This window comes from Hemicordylus capensis, chromosome 2 (genome assembly GCF_027244095.1).
Source record: "Hemicordylus capensis ecotype Gifberg chromosome 2, rHemCap1.1.pri, whole genome shotgun sequence".
NCBI classification, from domain to species: domain Eukaryota; kingdom Metazoa; phylum Chordata; class Lepidosauria; order Squamata; family Cordylidae; genus Hemicordylus; species Hemicordylus capensis.
The window spans coordinates 133420372-133446268 of NC_069658.1; the positions used below are offsets into that span (position 1 = coordinate 133420372).

General features: G+C 43.4%; 1 protein-coding gene across 8 annotated transcripts in view; it reads right to left on the reverse strand.

Annotated features, from left to right (window-relative positions):
* Window positions 1-25897, reverse strand: part of PALM2AKAP2 (PALM2 and AKAP2 fusion) — a 392130-nt gene that overhangs the window by 132487 nt on the left and 233746 nt on the right. Inside the window, exon 1 of one of the 8 annotated variants that reach the window (XM_053289410.1) lies at window positions 9623-9698. The exons of 6 other annotated variants lie outside the window; for them this stretch is intronic. In XM_053289410.1, the coding sequence (XP_053145385.1) occupies window positions 9623-9634 (12 nt within the window). In that variant the 5' untranslated portion in view covers window positions 9635-9698. Of the gene's footprint in view, window positions 1-4755; window positions 5522-9622; window positions 9699-25897 lie in introns of those variants that run through there. One more of the 8 variants, XM_053289411.1, reaches the window with a different exon arrangement.

The following is a 25897-nucleotide window of genomic DNA, read 5'->3' on the forward strand; positions in this document are numbered from 1 at the left end:
AAAATACAAAGCAGCAGCAACAAAAAAATAGCACTCATATAAAAGCCTGGTATTTATTTATTTATTGTTAAATAAATAAAGCCAGCAAGGCTGTTCTTATCTTACAGAAGAACAGCCCTGTTGGATCAGGCCCAAGGCCTACCTAGTCCAGCATCCTGTTTCACACAGTGGCCCACCAGATGCTTCTGGGGAGCCCAGAGGCAAGAGATATGTGCATACCCTCTCTCCTGCTGTTGCTCCCTTGCAACTAGTATTTAGAGGCACCATGCCTCTGAGGCTGGAGGTGGCCTATAGCCACCAGACTAGTAGCCATTGATAGACCTGTCCACCATGAATTTGTCTAAGTGCCTTTTAAAGCCACCCAAGCTAGTGGGCATCACCACATCCCATGGCAGAGAATTTCATAGATTACATATGCACTGTGAAATCACACGCTGTGTGACTTTTGTTGTTACTAAAGTTCCCAGCCTTCAGTTTCATGGGATGACCCCTGGTTCTAGTGTTGTGACAGAGGGAGAAAAATTTCTCTCTGTGCACTCTAAAGTTGTGCCTTCGAGTCGGAGTAGACTCCTGGAGACCACAGAGCCATGTGGTTTCTTGGCAGCATACAAGAGGGATTTACCATTGCCTCCTCCCGTGCAGCACCTTCCTATATTGCTGCTGCCCAATATAGGTGTTTCCCATATTCTGGAAAACATACCAGTGGAGAGTCAAACCAACAACCTCTCGCTCACTAAGCAAGTGATTTCCCCGCTGCACCATTAGGTGGCTTCCACTCTCTTTACTCCATACATAATTTTATACACCTCTATCATGTCTCCATGTAGTTGCCTCTTTTCCAAACTAAAAAGCCCTAGATGTTGTAGCTTTGCCTCATAAGGAAGGGGCTCCAGGCCCCTGATCATCTTGGTTGCCCTCTTCTGCCCCTTTTCCAGTTCCACAATGTCTTTCTGGGAATAAAATGTATCCCAGCATACTTACAGTTTTATTAAGAGATTTTGTTCTCTCTCACATGTTCTAGAAAATTGTGTTCTAGAGATAGAGGGCACTCTTTTTGACACTGACATGGCCATGACTACTTCAGATGTGATATTTTCATATACTATTGTTCCACATGAGGATGCAAGGATAGTCCTGGAGAAAACGCTGTTCACAATAATTACACTGATTTTTTTCTCCTGTTACATCTGGTTGACATTGTATTGGAGGCTACTTTTATTTACTAGTCAGTTTGCTATGAGAAATTCATTTGCACTCAGTACTGAAGCCACTAGCAAATGCTAGTTTTCTTTTAAGTGCTTAATAAATAACACATACTATATTTAAAGATGCTTGCCTTGAGGAAAATCATCACAGACTTGCCTAGTTTGTGGATCACATAATCCGTTTCCCCCCCTTTATTTACCTCAATCTCTCTCCTTTTCAAAAATGAAGCCACATTCCTGTCTTCATGCAACAGTATATGAAGCAGACAAAATTTGAATTAGTATCAGAATGCAACATTAAACTACAAGAAACCAGAAGTTGGTCACACATCCAATCTAGGACTAAAAGAAAAACGTTTTATAACCTGAACCTGTCCAAGTTTACTCAGGAGGTCCCACTGAGTTCAAACGAACTTAAATTGCTGCTTTATTAACTTTAAAACACAATGTGATACTGGGGTGCAAACTTGGATATATATAGGTTATCTGAAACTAGGTTTTTGCCATTGTAAGAATAAAGAAAGAAAAGAAGAAGAGGATCTAAAGTCTTGGCAGACATTTAAACTTTCCCTGCTAGAAAGGTTTTAGCAGTAAAAATAACAAAATTTGGCACGATCTAATTTTCTCCCACGTTACTTCTATCCACATACCTAATACACATCTAAATGCTTGGTGGAAAATAACCTAGACATTTGAATCACCGGGCATTGGGGTGCGAATGGTTCAGAAGGCAAATGAGGTCAGAGGTCAATCGGGAAAAGGTGATTAGTAACTCCTAATGTATTTTATTATTTTCATGCATGTCCGCTTGGTCACGCATGGTCATAGTTAATGAACTGCCTGATAAACACTGTGTTTACATGAGATGCTACAAAAAAGGAATTCCTTTTAAAATTGTGCTACTTTTGCCATTAGAGAGGCCAACAGAGCTCCAAAGTAAACTCTTCCTTGTGGCCACTTGCTGAAGGTGAAGTGGAAGGGCTAATGTTTTTGTACCACCCCCTTCTTTCCTAGCCTATTTGCATATCATTCCATTTAGGTGGAGCTTATGTTTATTCTGCTTGCATCTTGGAAAGCTAAATTGCTATAGATGAGTAACTGAAAATGATCAACATATAAATTGCAACGTTTTCCTCTAAAATTCAAATAATTAAATCACTTTAATGGCCAATGACAAAAATTTGAACAATTCTACAATTATAATTTCTAAAGGTTGTTTTTTTTAAACAAGAGATCCACAATAGGTTGTTAGAAGTTACCACTAAGGATCTGCCAAAGGTCTGTTGCAAAGATCTTAATGGACAATTAGATAAGCACAGTTGAAATTATATGCAGAAAGGTGACCAGCAAATACAATGAATGACAATTTTAGAAAACAGCTATTCAAACTTGTGATAAGTGGCACCTTATTCCAATCAGGCAAACACAAACAAGAAAAGAGCTTTGTTAGAAAAACTGTGGCCAACCTGGAGCATTCTTTCATTTGTGGTGTAGCTGGCCAGAAGCTAATTCTTTTCAAGAATAGTGATAAAAGATCTCCACTGAACCACCATCACCGGCTGAAGATCAAATTGGTGTTATATACTACTATGTAAGAAATGAAATAAAGTTCCAAAGAACAATAAAACTAGTTTCACAAGCCCAGGTACGTTCCCTGTCCCATTGAAAACAATTTGTTATATGAGGGGTGAAGGAGGGGAGGGGGTCTGCTAAAAGAAAAAGACAAAACTTCTACTGGAATAGTGCAAATACATTCCATAAGGCTCTCTGGATTTTGGACTATGTTGACACTGAAAGCCCAGTTTAATAGTTATCAATTATACTGATTACATAAATAATTGATTGTATTATTACTCATGGCTGGAAGTAATTTATTATTCATTCAGTCAGTCATTCATTCATTCGATTTATATACTGCCCTCCCAAAAACGGCTCAGGGTAGTTTACATCAAAATAAAAACAATTAAAATCAATTAACAGTTAAAATCAAAACTATAAAAACAGCATAACACTAATTTACAGTTAAAACATTTAAACAATTAAAAACCCTGGAGAACCAGGCCACACACTTACAGCAGTTAAAAACACTAATTTACAGTTAAAACATTTAAACAATTAAAAACCCTGGAGAACCAGGCCACACACTTACAGCAGTTAAAAACAATTTACAATAAATTAAAAACCCTGGAAGGCCAGGCCAAACAAATAGGTTTTAAGGGCTCTGAAGGTCAGCAATGAATTCAGATTATGGATATCTGCCAGGAGTGCATTCCAGAGCCCAGGAGCAGCTACAGAGAAGGCCTGCCTCTGAGTCGCCACCAGACTAACCGGTGGTAACTGGAGACGGACCTCTTTGGATGACCTTAGAGTGCGGTAGGGATCATGTAGAAGAAGGCGCTCTCTAAGACAACCCAGACCTAAGCTGTTCAGGGCTTTAAAGGTAATAACCAGCACTTTGTATTTTGCCCAGAAACATATCGGCAGCCAGTGTAACTGTTTCAAAACAGGCATAATATGGTCTTCCCGGGTTGCCCCAGAAACCAATCTGGCTGCCACATTCTGAACTAACTGAAGTTTCCAAACTATGTACAAAGGCAGCCCCACATAGAGTGTATTGCAATAGTCAAGCCTGGAGATTACCAGCTGATGCACCACTGTTTTCAGGCCATCCTCTTCAAGGAATGAGTGCAGCTGTCGAATCAGCAGAAGCTGATAGAAAGCACTCCTGGCCGTGGCCTCCACCTGAGATACCAGTAATGACTTAACTTTCAAATAGAGATGTTCCTTATTTCTAACTAGAGGTATGGACATGTGGAGATTAATTGCAAAAGAGAAGGTTTGCTTAAAGCATCAGCTTAAGTAACCATAAATAGGGCAAAAACTGGGTTTAAAAAAAATGTATAAATTTCAGAGATGCTTATAATGGCCATAAAAGAGTTCCTCAAAGATATAGGAAGTTTATACCCATTATATGCACTGGACATCGATTTTGTAGCTGAAAGCTCTAACAAAACTTTGATTTATAATTATAATTTTATTTTGCTTACAGTTAATTCAAACACTCAAAACCCAGATGTTTGGCTGTTATATGCTTAAGATCAACAAAGTGTGAGAAACAAGTCTATGCACTGACTTTTCAGAAAATGTACATTGAATACTAAAGCACCTTAAATGCACCAGCACTTCAGTCTCTAGTTAGTATGTGCAGTGACTTAACCATTTTGAACTAGTAATATATGTACCATAATGTGTCCCCCACCAAAAAATGGGGTGATCAAATGGAACTTGGTTAAGCAACAAAACAAATGCTTTTCGTAGATGAGTACTGTTCCATATCATCAATAAAATGCAGATGTGAAAGTGAAATAAATCCTTATCAGATGTAAGATGCCTCAGCAAAACATTCACTCACCAGGCATGAAAACCAATTCACATCAAGCCCTGAGAGTGTGCTAGAACATAGAATGAATTCTCTCAAAATGCAAAAATGTTAGTCACATTTTCCAATACAAACACAACAATTTTATCTCCCCATGAACATTTTAGTTACCTGTTCTATCCGACAGTCATTTCCTAATTCCTGCCCGCTCCCCCCGCCTTCATTCTTGGGAACTGAAGGGATTCAGTGAAAACAGTATATGACAAACAAAAATTAACCCTCTGTAGCTCATTTTGGACAATGATTTTTTCTGACAATAATCAACATGCTTAAAATATACACATGGTTCATCAACCTCCCACTTAGAAATTGTAGTACATTCAGTTAAAAAAAAATCACAATCTATATCCTTAGTAGTTCTGTGAATATAAATTCCTAGGACAAAATGGCTGCCCAATGTACCTATCACCCCTTATGAGTGCTTCGGCATCCACATAAATCTCTAAATGAAATCAAACTTTAAACTGCTTAACTTTGACTGGATTGTGATTTTCTTAGCCTTGTGGCTACACTACATGATGTTAGTCAAAAGGCTGAAAAGCAGAGAAGCAAATTGACTAAGAGAGTGATCAATAAGCCAGAAAGCTCCCAGTTCAAAGCTAGTCATGAACTCCTAGGATGACTGTAGACAAGGCTGCTTTATCTCAACTCCAGCCGCATGTCTACAATATGGGGATAATATTACTGACCTACTTTGCTAGGCTGTTGTAAGGATTACTGGGGAAATATACCTGAAGTGTTTTACATATTACTATTACTTTGGCATAAGAGGCAGGTACATAGGAAGCTGCCAGACTATAGGCCCATTTCGCTCAGTATTGTCTACACAGACTGGCAGCGGCTACTCCAAGATTGCAGGCAGGAATCTCTCTCAGCCCTCTCTTGGAGATGCTGCCAGGAAGGGAACTTGGAACCTAGATGCTCTTCCCCCAAAGCAGCTCCATGCCCTAAGAGGAATATCTTACAGTGCTCATACATCAGGTCTCCCATTCATATGCAGCCAGGGCAGACTCTGCTTAGCTAAGGGGACAAGTCATGCTTGCTACCACAAGACCAGTAAATAGTAATGTGGACTATCACATAATTAAGGATACTAAGTAATAAAATCACTTATGATTTATTTTGTGTCACTTAACACAACTGCTGAACAAACTTTTAGTTGCAGTCCTCAAATGAGAAACTTCAAAGCATCCGATTGAAGGCAAACTACCCTAGAAGTGAATGCAGCACTGTAATCCTTAAATCACAGCATTCAAATTGTAGGGTGCAACAAGCCAAAGTTAAGCACCTGCTTAAAACTTTCCAGCGTGGTGTCGTGGTTAGAGTGCTGGACTAGGAACGGGGAGACCCGAGTTCAAATCCCTATTCAGCCATGAAACTAACTGGGTGACTCAGGGCCAGTCACTTCTCTCTCAGCCTAACCTACTTCACAGGTTTGTTGTGAGGAAAAACTTAAGTATGTAGTATACAGCTCTGGGCTCCGTGGAGGAAAAGTGGGATATAAATGTTGTAATAATAATAATAATAATAATTTCCCACTAAAATCACTGGGACTAAGAAGCTGGTAACTTTGACTATATTGTGCCCCTTAATAGCCTTCCTAAAGTAGTGTTGTAGTTTAGAACTCAAAATAAAAGGTAAAGAGTCTAGCTTTAGTTTTTTTATTCTACTTTTAGACAAATTCAGAAGACTTGAAGCAGGGCTTTAAAACAGACTGTAATTTGTTCTACAGAAATGCCAAACATGTAATGACGTCTATGGAAAGTTGAAACAAGAAAGAAATTTCTATTTCAAATTTTTCAACATTTATCCAGTTATCCAGTAGCAAGCAGTAAGGGGTCATGCTTGCTTGCTAATTAATCTATTGAACTTTTAATAATTAGATTCAAAAGTGAATATTCAAATAAGATTCCTGATATTAAACATATCTGCTCTGAATTTCCCCACAGTGTTATATGTCACAAACATTAACAGTCAGACTACATATTAAATACATATACATGGAAATATAGCCTGATAACTATTTTTATTTTGAAAAACAGCTTTGGGAGGGAACGAATGAAAGTAGAGAAGTGCCAAGGCAGAAGGGGCATACAATCTATTCATCACCAACTATTGTTCTGTTCAAAACTGTTCCCCAAGTACTTTCCCCTTAGAATGTTTGGTCTCTTAAAACTTCATGGGGCAGAACAGAAGCCACTAGAGGCAGTAGTTGAAGTAGTCTTTATTTCGGTCAGAGACCAGACACAGTAACAACATTTACATGCCACTAGAGGCATTTTGGAGCAGAGTCAAGTGGGGAAAAGATGAAATGCCCCCTACCTCTTCTCCACTTCTAACTGCCCCCCAAAACAAAGGCTAAAAAAGAGCCATGGGCAACTGTTACACATGTTGGCATGGAGCATGTTGTTTGGGAAAACTCAGTGTGCGATCCACTCTGCCCCAGAAACATCGGATGCAAAAAGGAACTAGAGATGGCATTCAAAAGCAATAACCCATATAACTATAACATGAATTCAATCTACAAGATAGATGCTCCCTTGATTTTAATGAATGGACATATTCTTATGTTTGAAATGCTAGGTTTTTTTTAAAAAAAAAAAAAACAGAGCTAGCTTTTTAAAAGGGATAAAAATCCCCATCTGAATATGCCAGAAAACCATAAATATGGTTTTCTATACAGAGAGGAAGTGGTTCTTCCTTCCAGCTCTGTCCATTTTTGTCTCCACTGCATGTACAGAGATGAGTCAATTTCCTGTACCTTTTTACCCTCAATTCCTCTGAGCCCCTTGCAAGGTCCACCCGGCCATTCAAGACTCTCCTAAGAGCCTCTTTCCAATTCTCAGCTCCTGTCCCTAATTCAATAATTCCCATTCCCAAGTGCTACCCCACTCATACTCCTCTAGAACTATGATCCTCACTGACCACACTCTTATGCAAAATTTGTGCTGCCAAGCCAACCCCAATACCGCTTTCAACCCTCCCCAGATTCAGTTTGAACCCACCCCCTCAATTTACCTCAGCTTACTTCTCAACTAACCCTGCTGCAGGGATATGCAGCTCTCTTGTCATCCCCCATCTATTTGGGGGCAGAGAGAGGAATGTAGTTGTAAAGTCCAAATGGCAACTTGATTAACTTGTCACCTCATCCATGGCTATCTTAACAGCCCACATTCCCTCTTTGCAATAGCCATTTAATCCAAAAGCCTCTGTCCTCTTTTAATCAGCCCCCTAAGGCAAAGTGTGATGTCAAGTTGATTTCGACTCTTGGTGCCCACAGAGTCCTGTGGTTGTCTTTGGTAGAATACAGGAGGGGTTTACCATTGCCTCCTCCCGCGCAGTGTGAGATGATGCCTTTCAGCATCTTCCTATATTGCTCCTGCCTGATATAGTAGCAGCGGGGATTCGAACCAGCAACCTTCTGCTTGGTAAGCAGCCCCCTACCATCAGTATATTCTGCCTCCTGAAGCCCTTTACCATTAACACACCCCACACTGACCTACACAAACACATCCCCTCCCACTCTGAGTTCTCTCTATAATTCAATCTACCACATTTGACCCCCGCCCCAGTACCGATTATTCGCAGCAAACACGATATTTCAGACTGGGGGCGAGGAGCAAAACATATTAATGTTCAAAGTCCCGCTCCGGGATACATTCAAGGTTAAAGAGGGCTGCAGAAAAAGCACCGCGTTTTCTGAGCATCTGTGATTTTCCTTTTTTTAAAACACACAAACACACCTCATAACAACGGTAGCAAGGTCATCCACACAGGAGGAGAGAGTTTGCCTGTTTGCTTGCTTGCTTGCTCGCACACGCGCGCACTTCCTTTGCAAGCAAGCAGTCTCTGTGTGCGTTTGTCTTTCTCTCGCTCATATACAAGCACTCGGCTTTTGAAAGGGAAGGGTTTTGTGCCTTTGGCATGCATTCCTAGTGCGTGGTGTCTACCATTCAACCATTTACAGCCAGCCAGCCTCAGTATATAGAACTACCGTGAGCCTCCCACAGATATGTGCGCCTCATGTGCTCTGAAAAATCGGTGCAGGGGGTCGCAACTACCTCCCCCCCCCGCCCTCCTGAAATGGCATCCCTTGCCTTGGACTTGCAAATCCTCTCACACTTTGCATGGAGCTCGGTATCTGCGGCCAGACGAAGAAGCCCGAGCAAGGAGACGAAAGCCCCGGGCGCCTCGTTTCTGCAAACCATTGAGCATGTAGACAGCCAATGCTCGCTTGCGCGCACAAACGCCCCCTCCCATTCCCCCTTCTCCTTCATCATCACACACAGAAAAAGATGGAGGCAATAGCTCGGGGCAATTTCCCCCTTTCCCCAGCAGTCGCCCTTCCTAGGCACCCAAGCCCAGATCCCGAAGCCAAGGACATACACCAGGCAGCAGCGTTGGGCGCCAAGCAGAACGGACTGGGGGCGGGTGGTGAGAGAGAGACTACCTCTGCCCTGCTCCTTCTTCAGCCGCAGACAGCTCCCGCTTCTGCCTTTCGGTTCAGCTCGACGGCTGCAGGGTCTCTCTCTGTCTCTGCGCCAAGGTGCCGGCCGGGGGTGCGGGGGGCGCCAACCAGCCACGAGAGGCAAGAGCAGCCCTCTCTTTCCCCTTCCCCGTCCTCCTCCGGGTGGCCTTTCTGGCGGGCTGTTTCCAAGTCTGGGAAGCAGTGGGCGAAGTGTTGCCGCGGCGGTAAACCCCCCACTGCGAGGAAGGGAGGTGGGTGTGTTGGGTGGCCGCTTCACCGCATGACATTGAAGCCGGCCGGGAACCCGGTGCTTGCTAGCTCGCTGTAGTGGCAACGCAAGGGCTGCTGCTGCCGCCGCCTCCTCCCGGGCTCCCGCCTTTGCTGCTGAATGAGAAATAAATGCCCGAATGGGAGCCTAACGCTTTCGCCCTCGTTCCCGTGCACTGCGCACGGCCAACCAACGATTAAACAAGAAAGAGAGAGAAAAACGAGGCAGTCTCCTCAGGTTACCTCAGCATCCATTCGAGACCGTGTTCGCAAGAGCTACTGCTCTCCTCTGGCGATCACCATCATTCCCTCCCTCCCGCCACGGCATAGTTAACACTTGCAGCAGCAGCAGCAGCCCAGTCCTGTGTTTGGAGGCGAAGCCTGGGGTCTCTCCTCTGCTCGCGACGCTTACTTGAGAGGAAGCTGCCGCCTTGAGACTTCCTTCCACTGTACAGTCCTGCTGTGCCTAAGGCCTCTTCGTGCTCATTGGGACTTGCGCTCAGGAAAGTGTGCATGGAATTACAAACCTACAATCCTGTGCAAGCTTATTCGAGAATGGAGTACTAGAGCTGGACTCTCCACATAAATGTGCCTGGGGCTGCACTCTAAAAACAAAAAAACAGCAAAGGGTTTGAGGAGGGATGTGGGATAACCAGTGGTATCACCAGGGGGTGGGAAATATCAGGTGGGGGTATGGAAGGGGCAAAGCAGATTTCCTAAAGGGAGCAAACCTTGTTCCACATGTTAAGTTTCTGACATAAAAATAGCCTCTTTTACATTATTGGTCCTGTGCTAAACATAAGTGAGTCAATGCTGTGTTCGAGAAAGATGTGAGCGTCAGTGTGTGGGTACAACGGCTTGCAGTTTGCCTGCATGCATCCTGTACCACAAAGTCTGGACTTTCTGTGTGTAAAAGTTAATGAGATCTACCAGTTTGTTTGAACCCTAAACCCAATCCTACCCCCAGTCCAATCCCCAACTCTAACCCCTACATGAATGCTAACCCTCATTGGGTCAGTCAGGCCCAAGCAGCTTTATAGTGATATAGTGAAGGTTTGCTTTTTGTTTTTTAAAAACACCAATATCTTCAAAACACCTTTTTTGTCATGGGGTTCAACAATGTGGGGGAGGTGGGTGAGCCACCCCTTACCACTTTCTCTCTGGTGAAAGATTTGAGTAATATAAAGGCACATGTTTTAAGGGTGAACTTCATTGCAGAGCATTGCAGCTGAGCCAGGCTGAGACACAATTGTCAAAGACGGAAAATCCACATGATACCCCTCCCATGACTTAACACAAGACACAATCCACTGGACAGATCTGCACAATCCTCATTGAAATAAAAAGGAACTGTGCAAGAGAAATACCACACACTGGAACAGCACCTATAGGACGTGCAGGAGAACTTCCTGGTTGATGGTGCCCCGTGGGACAGATCCTTATTCTGCCACCCTTAAGGGCACCCAAATCTGTTGCTGAAGATGACTAGGCCCATCTTTGCATCACAGCTCCTTATTTACCTAGGGCAATATACATAATAGATGTCCCATCACACATCACTTCACCTGAGGATTGTTCCTTGGCTGAAATTTTATTTACTAGACAAGCATACCTGCATGTCTCTCCTAACCTGTGAATAATTCCTTTTTGTATCTGCCCACTGCCTGGTATACCTGCCCACAGCATTGATGACAAAGTGCTTCTTTCTAGGGATTGTTTAAGAAGGAAGTTAATGTGTGCTGGAAAGGGGGGAAATTAGAGCCCACTTGTTTAAATGATTGTTGTTCCTTTTTCTAAAACACCACCTAGAGATACACATATCAGGCAGTATATAAATATGATAGATAGATAGATAGAACACTAGCCCCAGCCAAATGTTTAACAACATTTAGCATTTCTATAGCTCTTGTTGCAAGCTCCAGTGCTTCAAATACATTGAGGCAAGTCTCATGATCAGTGAGACTCGAAGGAAGGGGGTTTGCGGGGAGACCGGGCTTAGACAATCGGAAGGTAATCAGAAGGCAGCCTGGGAAGCTCAGCCACCCACATGACTGCCGACTCCATCATGGAGCTGTGGGGATCGGGGCTGCACGTCCCCCAGAAGTTCCAGGATGCCCCGCTGCTTGCAGCCTCCTGGTCGGGGGTCTACTTGTGTGTCACCACGCGCCGCGGCAACACACGAGCAAAAAGACGTGGTTAACGGAGCACTCGCTCCATTAACCTTGTCTTAGGGGAGGGGTATTTTTGAGGGCTAGCTGCCAGGAACCACAAAGCTCTCGTTGCAGCACACGGCTGCCCAAAAGCGGGCTAGGCTCCCTCAGCCCGCATTTGGGTGATTGTGAGAATTGCCTCATTATCTCATTAATCCTTACAAAGATAAGTCAGTGTTACTATCTTCTCCTTCCCACTGTCATACTGAGATTACAAGATAATGATCAGCGAGAAGAGCCTGGGGAGGGTTAATGGGGAGAGTGGGCTTAGCCCGCTATCCCTGCACATGAGCAGGTAGTCTGCTCTGGGCGGCCAAAGCAGCTGCCCGCTTTGTTACAGAGCTGGCGGGGCCTGGGAGGATCAGGGGCCGCACGGCACCCGGAAGCTCCAGCATGCCCTGCGCAACTGCGCAGGGCATGCTGGAGAGACCCCCAAGCCAGGAGGCTGCTTTTCAGCGCGCAGTCGGAGGTCTACACGTGAGTTGTCGTGGTGCGGACATGATCCACAGCAACTCACGATTGGAAAGCCTGGGTTAGCAGAGCTCTCGCTCCACTAACCTGGGCTTAGGGGAGGACTACTTAAGTGGGTGACCCACTTTGACTCAACCAGGCTCAGCTGCGAGCCCGGTGAGTCCCACGATCGGTGGGAAGCGGGCTAAGCACCCTTAGCCCACTTTCCACTGATCGTGAGAATAGCTTAAATGGCTTGCCTGCCTATGACTGCCTATTCTGTTTATGGTTGGATCAAGCTTCACCAGGGACTTCCCAAGAAACCATTCCAGCCAATAAAGTGCACCACCTCTGGATTTATTTATTTCAGGAGAATTCCTAGCTCTGCAGTCCACCAGTTTATAGATCCAGTGTCATCCCGCAACCAACTTCAGTTGTGGGGGGTGACTCCCCACCCCCCGCTTAGCTTTTTCTTTTTACATTTGGAGAGAGAGAGAGAGAGCGCGCAATTGCTCCATGGAGCAAGTTTTTGTGAGAAGCTGTCTTGTAAATATGAACCTGTCTTACACATTATGATCTGAGCCAGACCATTGTCCCTCTAGGTTAGCATTATCTACACTAATTGGCAGTGGCTGTCTAGCATTTCTGATGCGGATCTTTTCCGGCCCTACCTGGAGATGCCAGGGACCTAACCTGGGACCTTCTGCATGTAAATCAGGTGCTCTGCCACTAAGCTATGACCTTCCCTGTAACAGGACTTTGTACCAAGTCAGATGAATAATGCACCAAGTCCGGTACTATCAGCCCTGACTGACAGCCGCTCCCCGCCCCATCCCAGCAAAAATGTTTCTTAGCCCTCATACCAATACTCATGATGCTTTGAACAAAATACCACTTTGAACACTTTGTTGAAAAGCAGTATATACATATTCAACCGTAGTAGTATTTAGTAGTAACAGTAGTAGAATTTAGAAAATAAGCCATAGTTTTGACCTGCATCATCATGCCTGCATGTTTCTGGCTACTTTCTTATGGAAGTGCCCGCAGTAACTGTTTCAGCATTTGCCTCTGCGGACAATTGCGAGCGTAACTGGGAGTGGCGCCTGCTATAGGTCTGAATTTATGTTATTTTATATGTAGCAAATGTGGGTAAATCTGAGCAATTTCTCCCTAAAAATTAGTTCAGTTGTCCAGATATCTCAGTTTAATACTTTACCATCTTAGCACGTTTGCTACTAGGTTATTTAATATATTAGTTGCAAGCATTTTATAAAAGCTGAAGATGACATAAAATAATTAATATGATTAAAAGACATAAAAACAATATTAAAAAAAAAACATCATAAACTAAATAAAAACAGAACGCTAGGATCAGTTGAAACCAATTAGCCACATCAAACTGATTTTCTTTACAAAAACATACAAAAAATTATTTACTGTAATGTAAAAAGTATGTACATTCTACATAACAGAAGAGATCTGGCAGGCTTCCACTGGTTGGCTGTTTCACAGTATGGGTGCTATCACTGACAAAGCCTGCCCTGCCTCATCAAAGTAATTTCAGCCCATTAAAGTTCTGATAGAAGAAGATGAGAACGACCTCATATGTGTTTCTGTTGTGAAAGCTACTATCTTGGAAAAATCTACAATTACATAACCACCACCATTCTCCAATCATATTGAGGCATGCATATATTGGCTATGACCCCACAGAAGTGAATATATTACTGACAGTGTATACAGCTCTTTCAGGTCATTAACTCTTCTTCAGTGCTTAATCTACATAGTCTGCATTGACTTAATACCACAACTGTCCCCACTGCCCGCCTCCACCATCCACTCATCCCAAAACAATTTCCTCAAGAATTTCAAGCCTCTCCTTTATTTTAGTCTGTGCTAATTTTACTGTGAATCGTACTGAGGCACTGGGCACTGCCCTGTGCATTCCTCACAAGTAATCACAGGAGACATTGTGTTCGGTCCCTTTTTTGCAAGTAGTAATTTTGAGTTTAGTTCTTTCTTTCTCCTTGAAGTAGGGATGATCATTTGTTCATACCAGGAGCAAATTATTACAACCACTCTTCCTCTGTGGGTTTCATTGGACTGGTCACTGGTGTCAAAACTTCCCCATGCTGCCCATCTTCTCCTAGCAAGGGGAACACAGAGCCTAGGCTTTTGCTTCCCTGCTTTGCAATTGTGAAATTGCAATTTGTGAAAAGGAATTCTTATGCCGCCTTGCAGAAAAGTTCCAGTCCAAGACTACATTCTTTAAACCATTTGTTCTGAAGTGTGTTAATTGAAGTCAACAGAGAAGTGGTTTGCAGCCAAAGTCACAAAGTGTGTATGAACATCTATGAGCATCCCTAAGGGAGGTGATATTGAGGAAAACATTACCTCTTGCAAAATTATCCAAACCAGCTCTCTTCCTGTGGAGCTAAATGTAGGTGATGGGTGCTTTCTTGGCCCACACAACATAGCAAGTGATCTGATTTTCCAATTTCCTACAGCGGAGGTGTATTTAATTAATACTCATTAGGCAGGAGACTGTTCATAAGCCACAGAGGAAATAAAGTGCAGATTCGTCATGCATATTTTAGTAAGTCTTTATCATTGTCTGTAATTTGCATTTTAAAATGTTTGCAACAGCATAACAAAGTTTGTCTTAAATGCTTTTAATAAAGACAATTTTTGTAACATTATGAGTCCTGTTTGTAGATATATAATGAAAAATGATTCCCAGATTGCACAAGTCAGCCTTACTTTAAAATAGGGCTGCACAACTTCAGTCCTCCAGCTGCTTTTGGACAACTAACTGCTATAGCTCAGAAACTGGGTACAGAAACGCCCATCCAAAATGGTGCTCATCTGGGCAGCCAATTTGGCCAATTCGGCTAAGCCCGCTCTCCCTACCAAACCCTCCTTGGCTCCACTCCTCGATCATGTGTAGAGCCTAGTAGTCAACAACATCTGGGAATCCCTGTTAGAGGGAACACTGATCCCCTGCCACAGTGGCCAATAATCAGGGATTATGGAAATTTTAGTCCAACACCTACAGGAGGTCTGTTTGTATGTTTGTTTGTTTGTTTATTATTATTATTATTATTATTATTATTATTATTATTATTACTATTATTATTTATTCAATTTCTATACCACCTTTCAAAAAATGGCTCAGGGAGGTATGAAGGAGACAGTGGTTAGACCCCTTCTTAAGAAGCCCACTCTGGATCCCCTGGTAATGGATAATTATAGGCCATTACCCAACCTCCCATGGTTAGGTAAGATGATTGAGAGGGTGGTGGTTGACCAGCTCTAAGCAGTCTTGGAGGAAACTGATTATTTAGTTGTATGTGTGCCTATAGACTACAAAAGCCTGTGATGATGGCCAAGCTATCAAGCTAGGGCTCAGCCAACCAACCAGTCACCTCTTCTATCTACCATATGAAGATAATAATGAGGAATTCTCACACATAAATAATTCCTTAGTCAACTAGATGTAAAACTGTACAGACACTAAAATGTAACAGTTCTCTATGCACTTGAGAAGAGAGAGAGCCAAAAAGAGTGGTTTTTTAATATAATCAGCTGATCTGAGAGGACACATTCATCAGGGTGTAATCTTGTGGCAACAGAACCAATATATTTTTATTAATATTTATGAACATTTTAAACTCTTTAATATGACAAAATCTATGTCAGTTAACAAAAAATTGTGTCTTTTACCAAATCACATATTTTATTTGCTCAAATTCTCAGCTCTAAATAGTCACATTTTGGTCCGATAAGAGATGCACATAAAAAAAAGTTGTGACTTATCAAATGCCCCAAAAGTAAGAAGTGTCTAAATCTGAGGCTCCCACTGAGTTTGAGGCCCAAACCAAATGCCGCCCTTGCCCCCTCACCCGATTGGCCCTGGATTCTATGTGCCAAGAAATATAGATTCAGAATAAGGACAAAATAGCTGGCAATCATGTTGTTTGTACCTGTTCCAGAAAAAAAGAAATTGGGCATTGCTCATTTGCAGATGCTAGTTCATTTAAATAGGCTCTATTTCTTAAGTATACAATACCAACCGAGACTTGAAGCAGAGCTAACATAACAAAAGAGCGAGCTGGTAGCAAATAGTACTAGTTAGGTTATTTTATACAGATTTGGAGGCAAACCCCATGTAGTCACTTCACACACCAGTACAGGTACTCTCACTGACTGAGGCCTTCAGTGGAATTACCTGATGAAGTAATGGTGAGGTTTCTAATACTCACCAACCACTATATATTATATAGTTTGACAAAGTGTATTCTTGGCCCTGTGTGTACAACCAATGGTATACCTACAACCAGGAAACTGATACTGCCCACACTTGTGTGGGGGTGGGGTGGGAACAGCCTTTTGGGTTATGGCGGCCCAGAGGGCTGGGAATGGCCCCCACTTGAGGGTTAGTGTGACTCACTAGCTCAGAGCTTTGGCGGCTTGGGTTTGGGGTGGGGTGGGTCAGGCTGCTCCCCTCTCAGCAGGGTGAAGCCTCGCGGTGAGAGGAGGTCAGGACATGGCGCCTGACAGAATCAGTACCCGGCCCTTCGCCCTGGTGTGGGATGGCCCTCACTAGGAGGTGGCCACCGCACGGGAGGAGTACCCACTCTCTGATTAGTTAGGGACCTCATTACAAGTATGTTATCCGCTATACATTAATAAAGTGGTCCTAATTTACTCCAGGTAAGCATGTCCTGTCTTCATTGGGGCCTGGGAGTGCAATTGACTGCTGTGGCTGGGGATTATGGGAGTTGCAGTCCAAAAACAGCTGGAGGGCCGAAGTTGAGCAGCCCTGCTATACAGGTACACATGTCAAAGAGATGGGGTGAGCTCACTACGTATTGAGCAACTTTGTGTTTCTCATTGCTGCACAGAATCAGCAACAGAAGAGGTGGAGACAGCAGTGATTTCTGAACCTGCAGCAGTTTTCCAACTTCTGTTGCACTTGTGAGTACTTCTCCCCTCAAAGCTTCTCATGATCTCTTAACTTAGGGTTTTGCGCTTTCCTTTAGATCATCGTACTCTGGGGAGCAAGATGACCTCCTTACTCTTCACTAAAACTGTGATGTGGACCAAGGAATGCATAATGTGCCAATGCTTCTAATGCTGGATCTTTGATTCTAATGCTGAATTGTTTTACTCTCACCAAGCAAACCAAAACAAGGCAACCTAAGCTGTAAAACACACACACACACACACACACACACACACACACACACACGAATAATAGAATATGGTGCAATTCAGACAAATAAAAATTGCTTTGCACTGCCACTGTATGTAATATTTTGAAGAAAAAGTCCACCAAAAGGGCCTTCTGATGCCCCTTGTCTTACTGACCCTCTACTAGTAAAGCAGATTTTTGGAGGAGTTATAAATAGAGTATTTAGAGTACCTAGCTGTAAGCATTTAATTCAGCTAGGTGTTAAGTGCCCTGGCCTGTTTAACTACCAGAGCAGTCTCCTAGACTTCTATCAAAAATACATACTTGAAGATTGTTGCTGGATTAGGTTAGAGTGCTTGAAAACAGAGCAAGGCACTTTTGGCCAAAAGCCTGCTCTTAAAACTACTGAAGAGGGCTTGTCTTGCCAGACAGTAAAAGTTCTAGTCAAATATGTTAACATAATAAAATATCCAGATAAATGAAGGGACTACTTGTTCTATTGTGATACTATCTTTCCAGAAATGTGGATTGCCATAAGCAAAGCCATCTGGCTATCACTTTGCTTTTGCACCTATAGGGAAGTTTAGTCATAAAGATAGAAAAACTGGGGGATTTGCAACTCTAGTTGCTGCAAATGCTCATTTGTAGGCAGGGTTGCCGCGTATGACTCTATACTCTGGTATGATGTTCCTTTCAGCTTCTGCTGAAGTGAAAAAAAAGGCAGTCTCAGCTTCTGCACATTCCCTCTGTAGTCTTGTTGTGTATTAGTCTCCTTTCACCTATTGAGCAGCACACCTGGAATAATAATTGTCTAATTATTATTATTATATTATATTATATTATATTATATTATATTATATTATATTATATTATATTATAGCATTAGATAGTATTAATTATTATTATTAATAGGAATGGGCTTGCAGTTTTGGAGTACTTCTGGACCCAACCCTCTTTCTGGTACCTCAGGTAGAAGCAGTAGCCAGGAGTGCTTTTTATCAGCTTTGACTGGTTCGCCAACTGTGCCCTTTCCTGGAAGTGAGTGACCTCAAGACAGTGGTGCACATGCTGGTAACCCCCAGGCTTGACTACTGCAACGCACTCTACAAGGGGCTGCCTTTCTACATAGTCTGGAAGCTGCAATTGGTGCAAAATGCTGCTGCCAGATTGGTCTCCGGGACATCCCGTAGAGACCATATTCCTCCAATTCTAAAAGATCTACACTGGCTACAAATAGGTTTCTGGGCAAAATACAAAGTGCTGGTTATTACCTATAAAGCCCTTAATGGCTTGGGCCCACAGTACTTGTGGGAACACCTTATTTGTTATGAACTCTACCACCTATTAAGATCTTCAGGGGAGATGCGTCTGAGGGTGCCACCAGCTCGTCTGGTGGCGACTCAAAGGTGTGCCTTCTCTGTAGTTGCTCCAGCACTGTGGAATGCACTTCCTGCTGAGCTTAGAGTTGCTCCATCCCTGTTGGCTTTTAGGAAACAACTAAAGATACATCTCTTCAGCCAAGCTTTTTAGTTAGTTGGTGTTTTGGATATTTCAATCTGGTTTTTATATGTTTTAGCTGTTAAATTCTTGGTTTGTTTTATTCTGGGTTTGTTTTATGCGGTAAATCACCTAGAGAATTTGGTAGTGGGTGGTATACTAGACAGACAGACAGACAGACAGACAGATAGATAGATAGATAGATAGATAGATAGATAGATAGATAGTCCTCACTACCACATGTAGCCCTGCTTTCAGTGGTGCCTCAGAAGCCCTACCAATCCTTGAGGAGCTGATCTGTCTTCCCCATATGTCCAAATCCAAGATCTTCCGGTACTACTGGAAGATCTAGTAGTACCTAGGAAGACCTAGGAAGGCAGGCTCAAAAAAGACGCAGTGCCCAGCAAGAGGACTGGAGCAAAGAACTGCAATGCCTCATTAAAAAAGAAGAGAGAGAACAAATCTGGCACTTGATTCCATATACAATTCAAGATAGAGCTGCAACCCCATTCAAGCAAAATGCATGTTTTGGACTTTATCAGGGGCGTAGCAAGGTTGGAGTGGGCCCAGAGACAAGATTTTAAAACAGCCCCCCTGCTCACTGGAGCTCAGCTCATGAAGTAAAGAAATCTTAAATGAGGCTGAATAGTGGTAACAAAAAGCATAGTATATCTATATCTCTCTGTGTGTGTGTGTGTGTGTGTGTGTGTGTGTGTGTGTGTGCGCGCCACAACAGAACATCATCCTAAATTATTTTTCTTAGGGTTTTGTAAATTGTGGATGATGCAAGTCATTTAATGGTACTAGAGAAAGATATGCTGTTCTGGTAGCTCCAGGTCTTAACACTCACACCAATTTGGGAGGATGAATATAACTGTAGGAAGCCCGGGTGGGTGCACAGCTGGGGGAGTCAGTCCTGTGACTTGCCTCTGGCGAGCCCCTCAAGGCAGTGGGCCCCCAGACAACTGTTTCCCTTGCTCTATTATAGTTACACCCCTGGTAATGCATTTCTTTTTGGTTGCTTTGCAAATTTCTAATAATTTCTCCAAATCTGGAGGTACAGCTAGAGTCCAGGCTCATTGAGACACAGAATGTGGGAGTGCCTGATATTGGCTTCATTTGTGGCCCAGGTTTGTGTTTAAATTTACCTAGTGTAGAGACTTGACAGATTCTTCAACATGCATATTCTGATTAATTTGGTTGTGTTCCAATAGTTTGGAACATAGGAAGCTGCCATATACTGAGTCAGACCATTGGTCTATCTAGCTCAGTATTGTCTTCACAGACTGGCAGTGGCTTCTCCAAGGCTGCAGGCAGGAGTCTCTCTCAGCCCTATCTTGGAGATGCCAGGGAAGGAACTTGGAACCTAGATGCTCTTCTGAGAGCAGCTCCATCCCCTGAGGGGAATATCTTACAGTGCTCACACTTCTAGTCTCCCATTCATATGCAACCAGGGCAGACCCTGCTTAGCTAAGGAGGCATGTCATGCTTGTGTAAGAGATTTGAGATGCCCCCAAACTCCCTTGCAACTTGGAAGGGATGGAGGTCTCACAGGTCCTACGTTAAAGGAAACTGCAGGTTCTTGTCAAAGGCTTGGCTGCTATGATCCCCAAGATTCGCGAAGACACAAGAACGAGAAACAAATAGGAAAAAATCAAAGCTTTATTTCTCACCAAAATCTCAGTGAATCTCAGCATGCAGCAAAATCTCAGCAGAGATTTAATGTTCCTTTAACATAGGACCTTTGAGACCTCTATCCCTTCCAAGTTGCAAGGGAATTTTGGGGCATCTCAAATCTCTTACACTTGCTACCACAAGACCAGCTCTTCTCTCCCAACCTCTTGCCTGCCCACAGAGAGTGGATATTGAGCAACATCCTAGTTGTCTAATGCCTGGTCTTTCAGCTCTGGAGGCAACCCCCCTCCTTCCTTACTCCAAAAGACTGAAGACTTTACTTGGCTGTCATTTTCAACTCAGAGCATGGTGTTTATTGACAGGGTGGGCTGGGGTACAGCCAGGAACCCTGCAGGGGAGAGCTGCCATCCCTGAGGAGCTCAACATCCTTCTTCCCTCTCCCTATTGACTGATGGGCTTCTCCCCAGTGAAGGATCTTGGAGGAACCCCACTGGCCAATGGCATGAGGGGTGAAGGCAGTGGTGATCTTCCAGCCAGGAGACACACTGCTACTGTAGTCTCCCAGCACACACCCCATCTGCAAATGGGAATGCCCCTCAGAGGCTTCTGAGAGATATTCCCATTTGTGGATGTGGAGGGTGTCAGAGAAGTACAGGCTTGGACCACTGCTGCCTCCTCCTCCTGGTACTCTCCATATGGCGTCTGGGGCCTCAGGAGTGAGCCATGGACCCTTTGATATAGCACTGGAACCACATGGCTCTGTGGTCACCAAGAGTCGACACCGACTTGACAGTACAACTTTACCTTTTACCCCAGTTTGGTGCCAGCCATGCATACTGCAGGCAATGTAACTTGGTCACCTATCCCACCATGTGGCCTATTTCAGTAGCCCACACATGCAATAGAATCCCCAGTCAACCAAAAGATAAGCCACCCTGACTCCTCCTCTCTCTTTTGTCCCCTCCAGCCATTGCCCCAAATCTTCCCCAACCACCCCTTCTTTCCATCACTGATGTGCTGTCTTGTGGCTGTATATTCTATTTGATTCTCTAACCTATATATACTGTAAGTTGATACAGGTTGCCGTAGTTCTTGAGTGCTCTTCAGTTCCCTGAGGCAGATATGATTTTTAGAAGACTTTTGTTGATCGATCTTTAGGAAAAATAGTCTTAGGACATCTCAGAATGGTGCACACACAAATTAAGGGATCCTAGATCTCATTGATAATCTAGTAAACCCCCACCCCCGCACACACACCACAATTTTCTGAGTGTCGTGGATCTGGCAATATTCAAAACAGATTTCTAAGGATATTTGCATGTCTTCGTTCCTATATATTACAACCATTAACTGAAAATTTAGAATATGAAAGAAATAAAAAGGGGGAAATGATATTCCCAACAAGGGATAAACAATTGTCATTGCAGACAAAGGTTTCTAAATATCACCTGTAATTCAGATCACTATAATTAATAGCTTAACATCCTGAACCATATTTCACATTGAGTGGAAATGGTTTGTTGAATATTGGAGCCATGAAAAGATGCATTGTTTTCCTTTCTTCCCTAGATCTGACCATACATTTCAGTTGAACTACATATAGAGGCCGTTCACATGACCGGGCGGGTGGGGTGGTGGGCAGGTGTGGGGGGAAGGCTTGTTTTACTCACCTTCCCCCCAGACAAGTGATGTTATGATTCTGAGAGTCTAGAAGACTAGACCCAGACTAGAAGTGCTGCATGGCACAGCGCACAGCTCCAGAGGGAATCCCACAATGCACCACACGACATGCACGATGCATTGGGGGATTCTCCCAAGAGATGGGTGCTCTAGGCACCTGACTGTGTGTGCAGCTGGGCTGGAAGTAGCCCAAGCTCGTACATGAGCAGTGATGAGGGAAAAACAGGTTTTGGCTGACCCTGGCCTGCGTATGTACTAGTTGGATTAACGAAAATGTTGTAATGAATGAAATAACCATATTTGGGTTATTCCTTTTGCACACGGTTACTTCCTTTTGCATATGGGCAATATGTTGCATATTTAATGAAACTGTGAATTAGTTCTCTGATTGGCCACTGATGCTATGCTCTGTGATTGGACTAAACTACCTCTGCTGAAGTTGTTTGCCTAATAACATCAGTGTTACTATATTAGCTACTGTAGCTTCCTTTTATTTATTTTTTTATTTGATTTGATTTGATTTGATTTTTATACCGCCCTTCCAAAATGGCTCAGGGCAGTTTACAATTAAAACAAAACCATTAAAAAAGTAAAGAGCTAAAACATAAATTAAAAACAATTTAACAACAATTAACAATTTTAAAAAATTTAAAACAACAATTAAACAATTGCAATATTTAAAAACCCTAAAACCGGGTTAAAGTATTAAAACCAATTAAAAAACCCTGGAAAGCCAGGCCAAACAAATACGTGTTCCGATTGACTCCATTTTAAAGAGCTCCCAACGCCGTTAAATAAATAAATAAAGGTCTTATCTGGACTTCCATCAAATGGTAAAGGCCTTCACTAATTGAACTGATCACAGGTGGGATATCTGTGATCAGATATCCAAGCCCAGATTTTTAGCCCAGCTGTTACCCGAGGTTATGGGAGCAAGTGCACCCTTAACCTCGGGTAACAGCTGGGCTAAAAAGCCGGGCTAGGTAGCACTGCCCTGCCCGGATCAAGCCCAATCCTGGAAGTTCTCACATGCAGCCTAACCCAGGCTGGGCTTCCCTAGCCTGGGTTTGGCTGTGTGTGAGAATAGCCTCATCGTGTACTTCACAAACTGATATTCAGACTGATTTCTTATTTTGGCAGTGGCAAAAAACTAACAAACACTGGTTGATTGAATGATATGATATTCTACTCTTTGCCATCTACTCCCATTCCCCAGTATGGTGAAAAGTTAGGCTTTGTCTACGGAAGAAAATATGTGTATGATCCAATATTTCCTTCCACATTTATTTATTTATTTAGTGTATTTTTTTAATCACCCCAAACTTCTGTGTCTGTGTAGTTTACAATAAACTAGCTGAGCAAGGTGTAGGGCATCTGCATCTCTAGTGCTGCTGCCACCACCATTTTCTCCCCTGCCTGCCTACTGTCCGGCACCATTTTCTTTGCCAATCTGCTCGCCCCTTACCCCTACTGTTTTACTGTTTTCTCCCCCCTGCCGTCATTTTCTCCTGCCAGCCCGCAAGCCTGTCTGGTGCTGTCACTTTCCTCTCCCCCTGCTAGCAGCTCGCGCGCGAACTCTTACGAGAGCTGCCACACATGGGATTAGTGCTGAGTACGCCATCCATATCCATATATATACACACATATACACACACACACACACACACACACACACACACCACATCATAAAACAAACACTGAGAATTTCAAAATCACACCTAAAATCTATGCTGGCCTTGGGCCGAAATAAACAAATACATACAAATACATACACCTAAAATCTAATTAAAAGCTTGAGTGAATAGATATGTTATAAGGAACTTCTTAAAAACGGTCAGAGATGGCGAAACTCATATTTCAGCAGGGAGCACATTTCAAAGCCTTGGGGTAGCAACAGAGAAGGCCCATCACTGAGTAGTCACCTAGCCTGGAAACCTATTGGTAGCCAGTGTAGTTATTTTATTATAGGTGTAAAATGGTCTTTTCGAGATAACCCAGAGACCAACCTGGCTGCCACATTTTGCAGCCTGTGGAAAAAGAATAATTTAACTCAAGTATAAACTCCTCTCTTCCAAAGTCGTATGTGCAGTTATGGCCATCCCCAAATCTGCCATCTTGTTCATCACTGCAGTTAATAACAACTAAAATTATGCATTGGACTGACAGTAACTTCCTCAGTGCTCGTAAGTTGCCATTGAGTGGCAGCTACAAATCAATTACATGGCTAATACTATCTGGCAGGGAGGTTGTTGTAGACGGCCTAGTAGAGATCATAAATGCTTCTCTGAGGGAGGGCAGGATGCCTCCTTGTCTTAAGGAGGCAATTATTAGACGACTTCTGAAGTAGCCTCCCCTGGATTCCTCAGAGTTGAACAATTATAGGCCTGTCTCCAACCTTCCATGGATGGGCAAGGTAATTGAGAGGGTGGTGGCCTCCCAACTCCCGGCAGTCTTGGATGAAACTGATTATCTAGACCCGTTTCAGACCGGCTTTCGGGTGGACTATGGGGTGGAGACTGCCTTGGTCGGCCTGATGGATGATCTCCAATTGGGAATTGACAGAGGAAGTGTGACTCTGTTGGTCCTTTTGGATCTCTCGGCAACTTTCGATATTATCGACCATAGGATCCTTCTGGAGCATCTGAGGGGGTTGGGGGTGGGAGGCACTGCTCTGCAGTGGTTCCATTCTTATCTCCCGGGCAGATTCCAGATGGTGTCTCTCGATGACTGTTGTTCTTCAAAAACTGAACTTTGGTATGGTGTCCCTCAGTGATCCGTATTGTCTCCAATGTTGTTTAACATCTACATGAAACCGCTGGGAGAGATCATCAGGAGATTTGGTGCAGGGTGTTATCAGTATGCTGATGACACCCAAATCTTTTTCTCCATGTCAACATCACCAGGAGAAGGCATAACCTCCCTAAGCTGATGACACCCAAATCTTTTTCTCCATGTCAACATCATCAGAAGAAGGCATAACCTCCCTAAATGCCTGCCTGGAGGCAGTGATGGGCTGGATGAGGGGTAACAGGCTGAGGCTGAATCCAGATAAGATGGAGGTACTTATTGTGCAGGGTCGGAACTCGGGAGAGGATTTTGATCAGTCAGTTCTGGATGGAGTAACACTTCCCCAGAAGGAACAGGTACACAGTCTGAGGGTGCTTCTGGACACAAACCTCTCCCTGGTGTCCCAGGGTGAGGCAGTGGCCAGAAGTGCCTTTTATCAGCTTCAGCTGATACGCCCGCTGCGTCCATTTCTTGAGATAAATGACCTCAGAACAGTAGTACACTTGCTGGTCACCTCCAGACTTCTATGCACTCTATGTGGGGCTGCCTTTGTATGTAGTCCAGAAATTGCAGTTGGCCCAGAATGCAGCAGCCAGGTTGGTCTCTGAGTCATCTCGGAGAGATCATATCACTCCTATCTTAAAAGAGCTACACTGGCTGCCGAGAAGTTTCCGGGCAAAGTACAAGGTTTTGGTTATAACTTATAAAGCCCTAAACAGCTTGGGCCCTGGGTATTTAAGAGAATGCCTTCTTTGCTATGAACCACACTGTCCATTGAGATCATCAGAAGAGGTTCGTCTGCAGTTGCCACCGGCTCCTCTGGTGGCTACTCATGAATGGACCTTCTCCGTTGCTGCCCTGAGGCTTTGGAACACACTTCCTGCTGAAATAAGAGCCTCCCCATCTCTTACAACTTTTAAAAAGGCAGTCAAGACACATTTGTTCACCCAGGTTTTTGATTAGATATTGTTTTAATTGTGTTTTTAATAGTTTTAACATTTTAAATTTTAATTATTGCAATGTTTTAATCTTTTAATCTGTTTTTCTTGTTTTGTTGTAAACCTC